Here is a 12,303-nt window from a genome sequence, read left to right as displayed (position 1 = left end):
ATTGCTCAATTCATATATACTACTAGGCCTATTACTGGCTAATATATAAGCCATTAAACTTCATAAGAAACGATAGTCTGTTTAACAAAATGCTTAATGGTGTCTAGCTACATTTTTCAAACATGTTGTGATGTTAATACGTGACAAAATGATCTGCTGAGACGCAATTGTATGAAGAGGTAGTATGTCCCACTTCCAGCATACTAGCTTAACTATATACTAAACAGTACGTACTTTAACATCACGCGCACGTACATAGTATGCGATTTGAGATTCAGAATGAGTCCCCTAGCTGTAACCGAACCAGCTTCACTGGACATGTAATTTCATGAAAATTAGTACCTTCGTAATTGTTTATATATGTTGATGCATACATCTTAAATCCTTTCTTCAACTTGCTAGCTGGAGCTTTGCAAATACGATTAACATTGTTCATTTTAAGCAACTCTTTTAAACACCTAGAATAAAAAGAGCACCATTATTTTAATAACGGAGCAGCACAACTGGAAATACAGGAGCAGTATTAAGGAGAATACGGAAGCGTTTGTGCAGGGAGCCCATTGGGGGTATAACCAAAACAAAGATTTACTTTTATTTAAGGATAGTGATCATATGAAGCCATTTATTATCACATAGTTGTTTGGCTCCTTTTTAAATCACAATTATTTATAAATCACCTAAAATGGCCCTAATCAGAAGTTTCCCTCCCCTTGAATGTTTGGCCTTGTTACAGACACACAAGGTGACACACACAGGTGAAAATGGCAATTAAAGGTGAATTTCCCACACCTGTGGCTTTTTAAATTGCAAATAGTATCTGTGTATAAACAGTCAATGAGTTTGTTAGCTCTCACATGGATGCATAAGCAGGCTAGATACTGAGCCATGGGAAGCAGAAAATTACTGTCAAAATACCTGTGTAACAAGGTAATGGAACTTTATAAAGATGGAATAGGATATAAAAAGATATCCAAAGCCTTGCAAATGCCAGTCAGTACTGTTTATTAAGAAGTGGAAAATTCAGGGATCTCTTGATACCAAACCAAGGTCAGGTAGACCAAAAAATATTTCAGCCAAAATTGTCAGAGGAATTGTTAAGGATACAAAGAAAAACCCATAGGTAACCTCAGGAGAAATACATGCTGCTCTGAAAAAAACTGTGTGGTTGTTTCAAGGAGCACAATACGACAATTCTTCAACAAAAATTAGCTGCATGGTCGAGTTGCCAGAAAGAAGCCTTTACTGCACCAATGCCACAGAAAAGCCCAGTTACAAAATGCCCAACAACACCTTGACATGCTTCATAGCTTCTGGCACACTGTAATTTCGAGTGACGAGACCAAAATAGAGCTTTATGGTCTCAAACATAACGCTATGTTTGGAGAGGGGTCAACAAGGCCTATAGCGAAAAGAATACCATCCCCACTGTGAAGCATGGTGGTGGTTCACTGATGTTTTGTGGTTATTTGAGCTCTAAAGGCATTGGGAATCTAGTGATAATTGATGACAATATGAATGCAGAATGTTATCAGAAAATACTGGCAGACAATTTGCATTCTTCTGCACGAAAGCTGCGCATGGGACGCTCTTGGACCAGCATGACGATGAACCCTAAGCACAAGGCCAAGTTGACCATCCAGTGGTCACAGTAGAAAAAGGTGAAGGTTCTGGAATGGCCATTACAGTCTCCTGACCTTAATATCATCAAGCCACTCTGGGGAGATCTCAAATGTGCAGTTCATGCAAGACGATTAAAGACTGCATGATCTGGAGACATTTTGCCAAGACGAATGGGCAGCTATACCACCTGCAGGAATTCAGGGCCTCAGACAACTATTACAAAAGACTGAATGCTGTCATTGATGCTAAAGGGGGAAAAACACAGTATTAAGAACTAAGGGTATCCAGATCTTTGAATAGGTGTCAGTTAATTTTCTTCTTTGTTGCTATGTTTTGTTTTATGATTGTGCCATTCTGTTATGACCTACAGTTGAATGTGAATCACATAAGAAATAAAAGACATGTTTTGCCTGCTCACTCTTACAAATGGTACATATATTAACAGTTCTCCAAGGGTATGCAAACTTTTGAGCACAACTGTACACCGCTCATACAATAGTTGCTGAAAATTTAATAGGTCAGTTGTGACATAAGAATTTTTTGACAATCATGTAAATTGAAGTAACTTTATTTAGTCTTTTATAATACATTCAGTTCAGAAACAGTCAACCAAGCGCTTGTTCAAATGTATTTAAAAATATGCAGAAAACAAAATGTAGCTGTGTGGCATTGTTCACTGAATCCTTCAGTGGGACTAGGACTAGTTGAGCTGATGTTACATAGAACTGACCACTTTTATAGCAAGGGGAGGTGTCAGTCATTGAAAACATTTACATTGCATTTACATATACATTTAATATTGGATATTTTGCACTCTTGTTACTTTTCAATCTGCAGGAAGGAATGTGTTGTCCCTAACCACTGATCCAGACATTCCACTAATCTAATGGTTAAGGTTAAAAACAAATCAGTTTGGGGGTACAGAAGATTCATCAGTCCCTAGATCTGTGGTTACACACAACTTCCAAACCCGTTGATGCACTGCATAAAGACGGGCCGTGCAATATGGTTTAAAATGGTTCACGCCACACACTTCTTTGTTTCCACATTCAACAGTCAAAGGGTGTGTTTCTCTGCCCACCTGTACAATCTGTCAGGCTTTAACCTATGAACAGAGAGGTACAAGCTTTTTCACACAAACAGACCCCATTCAGGAAGGTCAATAAATAATCTGAGCTAATTTCTGTTCAGAAACTTCAACTGAAGTGTAAAATAAAGATGATCCAAAAAAAGCTAGCTGGACAATTCACTTGGATGGAAGTGTTATAAGATTGTCAGTTTCTTTGAAATAAATTCCCCCATTAAATAAAAGGTATGAGGATTCAGTAATGAATGCCACCCTGACTAATTGTTGGTTAATTTTGATAGATTTGCAGATTCACATCAATTAGGAGGTTAAATGTAAGATAAAATGTTTAATATTTACAATCGAAAGTAAAACATCTCCCAGGGATGTTAAATACTTTGAGAAACTAAGTAAAATAAAAAACAACACAGAAACAAGTGAAATCCTTTAGGCAAATCCTATGGCAAAACAGCTTCTCTCCACATCTTACTGTGTAAAGCAACGGATTCCTGTCCATTAAGCGTGAAACGGCTCAAAATTAATCTAAACCTATCCATTCAGAGGATCTTGTTTCCATTTTGCATTTGTTTTTACCTAATTAATATTTTGTTCCTTCAAATGGCCATAATTTAGCAGTCACAGTAGCACATTTTCAATCAATCTCCTGAAGCTAACTAGTTATAAATCAACTTCAAATAGTACCCCTCTTTGATGTGACAGGGTGTGAATTATGTTCAGTCCGTCAATTTGAAATACCACCATTACATAATGTCTTTAATGTAATGTACCCATTGCTCTGTGTGTAATGTAATGGTTCATATCTAGTTCTGTTAGTACAGCCTGATGTTTTAAATGCCCAGATTCTGAGATCAATTCCCAGGACCATCGATACTTAAAATGCATGCAAGCATGACAGAGTCACTATGAATAACAGTGTCTTCTAAATGGCATATATTTATTATTCATCTACAGCAGGGGGGCAGTTTATTGTTAAGAGTTAAATATCCCCATGGCAACCAACTGAGTAGGATTCGCCAACACCGGACCCTGCAGCGATAAGGCAGCCATTACTGTAGCATCACATCCTACACATCTGATAATTTTACATTCTTTAAAATAAGACTTATGTCTGGTGAGTGTAGACCTTCCTGAAGAAAACAGTCAACACTTGCACGACCCCTCAAATTGTCCAAAAGACCCCCCCTACCTGACCACTTCTAGCCAGCTGCAGTGCAATTCCAGCTACAAACAAAAAATAAACAGCCTGTCTACATTTTCTCCCTCTTCAGGGCAAAGTAGGACAGACATACATGAGGGGCTGGTGTTCCATACCTGACGTCCTACACACTAAGTGGAGGAGAGGTGGGAAACCGAAAGGGCAGGGGTGTATCAAATTGGTTAAGGGATCTTTTTGACACCCCCCAGCTCCTCCCAGCCCAATTATTGGATGAATTTAAGCGTTTACATGTGTGTAAGGTGGTTTGCAGCTAAGTGTCTCTCAGTATGACAGTGTGTGTGTGTGTGTGTGGGGGGGGGGGGTGGGTAGTGTTTTTGGTGTTAAGTCAGTGTATGTAATGCATCTGTGGTCAATGAGAGCAGTGAGCAGAGGTCCATAAGGTGGTGGGGTGGAACACTGTGTGGTTGAACCTTGGGGCATGAGGCCGGGTCAGAAACGGATGAAGGTGGCGTCGATCTGGCGTACGGTGGGCAGAGCTAGCATGATCTTTCGGCGGTATTGAGGATCCTTCTGTAACGGGTTCCTCTCCAAGTACACCGTCTCTAGGCCCTTGGCGTTCTTCAGCTCATCGAGATCTGACCAATTCTCTATTTGATTATCATTCATCTGGAAAGGGGGGCAGGGGGTAATCATGGAGCAGGTTAGAGGACTTGTAAGAAAACACATGGTATCTGCCATTTTATTGTAGTCACTAGGATGGGAAAAGTACACTGAAATTAACTACTTTAAATAGCCTCAAAGGTGCTGCCCATGCATGTACTAGCACTATGACACCATAGACACAAAGGAAGCATCTTTCCAACACTATCAAGGATAGAGAATGTTATTACATTAGACGTATGACAACTCAGAAAGTTTTCCCATCTGCAACATTAAACATCCATGTCTGAAAAGTGACAGATATCTGTTTTAAATGACCCATCAGTTCTTCATCCCCTCTGTCTCCAATACTTCACCACATCCCTCCCATCTTTATGCTTACCCAAAATTCTTGTAGTTCGGTTAAATGACGGATGTTTTCAATTTTCTTCACCCGGTTAGCTGCTATGTCCAGAGTGGTCAGCTTTTTCTGTATATGGACAAAGTTTATAAATAGAGACAGTACTTCAAATTAATTTGCAGCAGAATATTTACCATTGAACTAACATTCAGCCACAACTACATTGCAAATGACAAAATAAACTGGCTGTGTGTACAGAGTTTGGAGTATATTATTCAATTGGTTTATTTCCAGGCAGCCCAACAGCTCCCGTTAACTCACGTTGTTCTCCAGACCCTCGATGACCTCAATGCCGTTGTGACTGAGGTACAACTCCTTCAAGTTGACCAGACCCTGCAAGCCCTCCATCTTGGTGATGCGGTTACTCTGGAAATAAGACAAAATAAAAATAACATATCCTCAGACACCAACATTTCAAAAATATAAATATGTTACCTTTTTGTAAACAGGGAATTAGATTACACTGTCTTTAGAGTGTCACCATCAAATTACAGAAATATAAATAGATTGTATAGTCTACATAACAACTTATATTTTGTCAGTTCGACAATATAATTGGGTTGGTTAAAGAAAAATGTGACAGTCTATATGAATTGCATTCAGAAAGTATTCAGACCCCTTCACTTTTTCCACATTTTGTTACATTGCTTCCTTATTGTAAAATGGATTAAATGTATTTTTGCCCGTCATCAGTCTACACAATACCCCATAATGGCCGAGAATAAAACTAGACAGGGATTTAGAAATGTTTAAATTTAAAAAAAGTGTCCGCTTTCACTAGAAATGACAACCGAAATATCACATTTACATAAGTATTCAGACCCATTTACTCAGGTTGGGATGGGGAACATCACTGCACAGCCATTTTCATGTCTCTTCAGACATGTTCAATCAGGTTCAACTCTGGGCCCCTCAAGGATATTCACAGACTTCTCCAGAAGCCACTCCTCATTATACTGTTAGAAGGTGAACCTTCGTCCCAGTCTGGGTTAATGAGCACTCTGGAGCAGGTTTTCATCAAGGATCTGTCTGTTCTTTGCTCTGTTGATCTTCCACTTGATCTGAACTACTCTCCTATTCCCTTAAATAAAATCCCTACAGCAATATGCTGCCACCATGATGGTTCACCGTAGAGACACTACAGACCAGGTGATGAACGATGCCTGGTTCTCCATGTAACAGTAGGCAGTCAGGCTAGAGAGCTTCATCTTGATTTCATCAAAATATCTTGTTTCTCATGGTCAAAGTGTCCTTTAGGGTTCCTTTTCACAAACTATATATCAAGGATGATTAATGGAAAAATTACACAGTTATATTTTGAGTGTCTAGCAAAAGGCATGATTTGTTTATGTAAATGTGATTTTTCAGTTTTTCATTGAAAATATTTGCTAATCTGTAGGAGTCTGAATAAATTTTCAATGCACTGTAATGTACTCACCTTCCAGTCAGCATGGGAAATCATAGAGCTTGGAGAGTAGGCACTATCAATCTGAAGTGTACATAAGCTACAGCTGGGCTGCCCAACCCTGTTCCTGGAGAGCAATGTCATGTAGGTTCCGTCTCACTGATTTTATACAGTTGACTCTAATAATTAGCTGGATGAAAAGATGAATCAGAGGCCATGTAGCCTAGCCAGAGAAAACAAAAGGTTTCTGGTTCTAATACATGAGCCGATGAGGTAACAAACCCTGTTGTTCTGTTAATGAATGAGACAGTTAAGAATTGCTGCTATAAATAAGAATCTGTTTTTAGTATACGTACCTGGTAAACATTAAGAAAATAAATTGTGTTAGTCATAACTGGGGTCAGATGGAAAACAATCTCCAGAAACAGGTTTGGGTAGCCCTGAGCTACAGCATGTGTACCTGGATGCTGAGGACTGTCAGGTTGTGAAGGCCCTCTAGATGCTGCAGCTGTGTGATCTTATTGGTGCCCAGAAACAGACTTGTCAAGGAGGTCAGCCCGTCTAAGTTCTCAATTAGCTGGAAACACAAAGAGGCACGCACACTCAAACGTATGTCAAAGGAAAGCTTGTAATCTAGGTAGGTCAGTCACTTTCCTCACCTCTTTACATCAACTGTGAGACATGTTCCATTCCAAAGGTATTCAATTTGGTGTGCATACCGATTGGACAAAACAAGTATTGTAATGATTGAGGAATTTGTATCCTGCAAATATAATCTCATGATGTAGTGACATTATCCGTGACCAGAGTAAGTTACTGAAAACCAGATTTTGTCATGTCAATCACATGGTACGGAATGCTCGGCGCTCAATTGGCTGATTTCGCTGTCAGTAAAAACGAGAGTGGGGTGTTCGTTGAGCCTGCTGTTATGATTTCATTCTAATAACCAGTGCTTCCCCTCCTGTCTTTTTTACAGAGAAATGCTCACAAATGCATGTAATGGCCCCTGCAGACACTTTGAACCATTTGTCACAGTGATAAACTCTATCAATTTCTTTATCTAAACCTACAATTCCGGAAAAAATTAAAAAAGAGACCACTGCACGTTTTCCTTTCCAAAAAAGTTCAAAGGGAAGGTTTTGAGTGAGGAACAGAAGGGTTAAAATAAAGAGACCACTACAAATTGAACGCTTCTGTTCCTCACTCAAAACTTTCCTTTTCAACTTTTTTGGAACGGAAAGAAAAAGGCGCAGTGGTCTCTTAATTTTTCCCAGAGCTCTATATTGTTACTCAGATTACTGATTGACAGTGATTAACATTTATGATTTACCATTAAGCTAGTTTGTGTTAAACAAGATTGTAAATAATTTTCTCCCTAACAAACCGCTTGCCTCTCCCCTTTACTCAGACAAACACACATACTGGTGGCTCACAATTCTTCCCTCTTCTCAGGGTTCAGCTTTCTCTATGGTTTCATTGTCTGACTTGTTTAATGAAAAAGCATTTGTAGTTATGTAAACTAAGCCAATGCTTGAACTGTACTATTACAAATCCCAGAATTTTCAACCAACAGATTATTAGAAGATAAAACGAATGGAAATGTTGATTTTATAAAATGTTTTGGCATAGGTTATGTATTAGTAGAGAAACCCCTTTAAAAAATGTAACATTCAAAAGGTGGAACGAGTGTGCTAAAATTACCCAGCATTCATGCATTATTTATTTGCATGTTTTGTTAACATACGGGATATAAAAATATTGTGAACATACCATCTTACCTATCAGGATTGTTTTTTAAACTATAAACCATGTGAAGGAACATCAGAATTGCATTGAGAAACTTGGAGGACATGTATCCTATTTGGCCTACACATTCCAATTCTATGTACAGTGGGCTTTCAGGCTAAATAAATATATTCCAAGACACTCATTGTGTGGCGACATATGATGTACATCTTTCAATTTTGTGAATATGCAAGCGACCACGTGGGACCTTCATGACCTCGGACCCTTAACAGCCGTCTCACCCGGATGCGGTTGGAGCCCAGCTCCAGCATCTCCAGGTTGGTGAGATGGTCCAGATTGGTGATGTGACTGATCTTGTTGTGTAGCAGGAAAAGCTTCTTCAGCAACGTCAGGCGCTCCAGACCTTCCACTTTCCTGATCAGGTTGAAGGACACATCCAGCTGACTGCAGATCAAAGTGAAAAATAAAAACATGTTACATTTTCAAATTTACACCAACATTTCCATGAAAAGGTTATGCAGGAATTGACAAGGTTTAGTCAGCTTAAGTTGAGGGAGGGATGCACATTGAGATTATTAACGTTTAGTAATGAAAGGCTGGTCATCGACACAACCTCAAGTCAGCTGCATTGTGCTAGCAATGATTGGACCAATCACTCACTGTAGCTCAGTGAGGGTCTGCAAGTTTTCCAGTTTCCGAATCTGGTTGTCGTAGAGGTCGAGCTCCTTCAGCGTCACTAACGTATCCAGGTTCTCAATCTTCTTGATCAGGTTCTGCCTTAGAGAGAGTGTCTATGCGCATGCACGCACCAGAAACATGCAGCATTTAAATACTGTGTTGCAGACGACTGAACTCCTGGGTGATAATATCCCATATGTTTTCTATAAATAGGTATGTAATGTTTTCACTATGAATTAAGGGCCTTCAATTTGTCCATGTACATACCTTAGCCTTCGTCAACACCTCCAGTCCCTCGATTTTCCCAATCCGACAGTGGACAAGGTCAACATCCTGGGAATATGACAGGTGGGTGTGTTAAGACAGAACTGTATTGCAAATAACATCCATATCTCCCTAAGGTATATAACCTCACCTCTTCCTCTGGGTCAAGGGTTATGGTATCCATATCAACAGGAGACTCCTCTTTCACTGCAAATGACAAAGTCAGACATTATTAAGGAGGGGTTTTTAACAGCAAAAAGCTAAATCATTCATCTGCAATACAAACACAGAAAAAAGGCACAGTTGGATGACATGAACCAAATCCACAGCAATATTTACAATACAATATTTTTTATGCTAGCTTTCAATAATGTTTGTGTGTGTGACGCTTTAAACTATTACATAGTCTGCATCCGGCCCACTACCAACTAACTGCCCATCTTGCCCAACTTTTACCATTGTACTTTCTTCAATAAAAAATAAAAATAGAGATTGTGAATTTCTAAAAAGCCATAGTAATGCCAGTGTTAAAAACATTAACTTGAACTACTACTACAGGTAAGTCTACCTATCAACGTTAACAATATTGGCAAAATGTATGCAATAAGTAGCTGGGTGGATAGCTTTCCGTTAGTTCCAGCTCTAGAGGAAGGTACTGAAACACTCAGTCTGATTGCTTCTGTAACAACGTGTTAGAGGTATCACCTGTCGAAGGAGTCTGGCTAGGGTCAACCTCCCCGTTGATGCTCCTCCTCCGGGTCTCATCATCTCCAGACTCCTCCGACTCTCCTTTTCGGTCCACTACAAAACAGGGAATCGGGAGAAGCCAGTCAGTGTAAATCAATTAGCCAAATAATGATGTTTGGTGATTTACGAAAATGTGAACACAACGGAACAAGCTTAGGTGATCTGAAATGGGGGGAGGGGTGGGGGGTATGTACTGGTAGCTACTATAGCTTATTAGTAGCAAGTTAATCATTACTAAGTAATAATTATTTTCGACCTAGATGTTTAGAAATACGACAACATTTTGTGTAACACGTCCACGCTACTCGGCTTGCTAGCACTGCAGGGACCAACCATCTTTCTAGCAACATCTGATGACACTGTGACAGACCAAATGAGATGTTCCCACTTCAAGTACAGTTGCTAGGCTAACGTAACTTCCTTGTAAGTGGATGAGTTGGTCATTATTGTGTATTTGTTAGTTAGTTACGCACATAAACATACGGATGACATTTGCAGAATTAGACAAACTAGCTCGTTATGCTACGTATCTGGCTGAATACTTGCAAACGAAAACAAACGGGTATTGAACGATAAAGCTAGCTACTAGGAAAGCTAACAGCTAACGTTACCTAACAATATTAACGTTACGTTAGCCAGTTAACTGGGGCATAGTCCCGCTGGCCCAAAATATCACTCCCGTCGACATACATTCGGGGGGAAGATTCGTTGATATATCTATGTTATGATGAACCATCTGTGTTGGCTCATTTTCAATCTTCACTCACCTTCCATCTCTAGAGGCTCTCCAACAGACAGGGTAGCCATGTTTGCTTCCGATAACCCTCCCCTTGGTTAACAATCTCCTCAGCCAATTACAAGGCTGCATTTATGTTTTGGACTCTGGGTGCGCCACTGGCAAAAAAATGACCATTTATCTGCGTACTGTAAAATATTTAAAATCACATAAACATTTTTTTTAAGGGTGTTCAATGATGAACATTTTGTAAATTAAACAGCAAGGGTCAGCTGCCCATATTGCCTCGTTTCCACTGGTGTTTTACCCTAAATACCAGAAATGTTTGTTTCCATTGACACCGGCCGTGGCCGAGTAGCCCGGCTCTTTCGGTGCCAAGCCCTGGACTTTAGGTTTGCGGGTTGACGCGTTACGTGCCGCGAAAACGCGGCATGTTGTGCTAATCGAGCCATGTGTATAATTTGCTTAGTCTTAGGCTTCAAGTAATTGTTTTCCACCGATCTAACAAACATCCCTGAAAAAATTAAGAAAATAAAGCATCAGTGCACAGCAGTGGCGTCGTTAGGCCTGGACAATCTAAAATTTACCAAAAATAATAATAAAAATAGCCCGTGATCTATATTATTCTATAATTCGATTATGACAAAGTAGATGTCCTAAAGTGGAACCATGCCATTGACTCAAAAGAAAAACGGAGCGCAGAGACCGAGACGCAGCCTGCAGAACCTATAACACAAAATTACCTCAAAAATCTACCAAATCCTAATATTAAAGGTAGATAGTTTTGACAAAATACTTATTTAACTAAATAATGAAAACACTGGCTTACAGTTGCAGTGTCACGAGTAGCCTATAGGTGGAGAAGAAGCCGGACGCAGGAGTTTGCGGAAGAAATTCGTTTTATTAAGTTCAAATTAAGTTCAAACACCGTATTATAAACAAACCGAACATGGCGTTATTGTTTATTTTATTTTACTGCGACAAAAATATCGCCTTTTATTTTTCGTAACCCGAAAACCAAATCGCATCGATAGTTAACTCTCCCTATCTGAACCCCAATTCTGGGAACCCCAATCCCAAGTCCTGAATTCGTACGTATAGTGGAAACTGGAAAGTCTAGAGCCAACAAATGAAACTGCTATACAAGCTGTACACTCACTACTTTATATTGTAGCAAAGTGTCATTTCTTCAGTGTTGTCACATGAAAAGATAAAATCAAATATTTACAGAAATGTGAGGGGTGTTGTTTTGCTATTCCATAATGATCGACCAGTATGTGACTGTGGGGCTGTAACCAGTGTTGCCAGATGTTGAGGTTTCCAGATTGTTGTATAGAAGAAATGGCGTTTGTGCTGTTTTTATGTGGAGTCCGCAGGGTGACTGGCCAGTATATTGTCAGTGAAATATGGCAGCACCTTAATGTAACTACGGATCTTGTCAGCTCATTTGCTAAGGTTTTGAACTGTGGAAGATCGCTAGCTTAAGTAATAAAACATAAAAATGGAATGTAAATAGGTCTGCTACTCAGAGGAAATAAAATGTAATATGTGCCTTTAAAGAAACGTCTTTAGTAAAGTTGTTGAGCAGCATAAGCATTAGAAGATGGATAGACCTGACTTTACAATGACGGGAGCAGCATTGCAACTTCAAGTGAAGGGGGGAATACTGTTATGATCCAGCAGCTAGCAGTAAAGCTCCAAACAGGGGCTCCCTGTAAGGGGAGGCAAGTAGTAACCAAGGTCGGTACAAAATTTTACAAGTGACTGTTTTTTCAAACCGTAACCCAAACCTTAAACCCAGTGC

At 39.6% G+C, this 12,303-nt stretch overlaps 1 protein-coding gene across 1 annotated transcript; it reads right to left on the bottom strand.

Annotated features, from left to right (window-relative positions):
* Positions 1–2,172: 2,172 nt before the first annotated feature.
* Positions 2,173–10,637, bottom strand: ppp1r7 (protein phosphatase 1, regulatory (inhibitor) subunit 7). The gene is made up of 10 exons (XM_010883555.5): positions 10,531–10,637; positions 9,722–9,817; positions 9,168–9,223; positions 9,020–9,085; positions 8,735–8,865; positions 8,356–8,518; positions 6,789–6,905; positions 5,185–5,289; positions 4,906–4,992; positions 2,173–4,529 (listed from the first exon to the last, which is right to left on the bottom strand). Exons 1-10 carry the CDS (start codon positions 10,568–10,570, stop codon positions 4,353–4,355), a joined length of 1,038 nt encoding a protein of 345 aa, XP_010881857.1. The 5' UTR covers positions 10,571–10,637; the 3' UTR covers positions 2,173–4,352.
* Between the last annotated feature and the right edge of the window lie 1,666 nt (positions 10,638–12,303).

The sequence above is a fragment of the Esox lucius genome, chromosome 3 (assembly GCF_011004845.1).
Source record: "Esox lucius isolate fEsoLuc1 chromosome 3, fEsoLuc1.pri, whole genome shotgun sequence".
In the NCBI taxonomy this organism is placed as follows: Eukaryota; Metazoa; Chordata; class Actinopteri; order Esociformes; family Esocidae; genus Esox; species Esox lucius.
The sequence above is the reverse complement of the archived record's forward strand: the minus strand, read 5'-3'. Positions and strand labels throughout refer to the sequence as shown.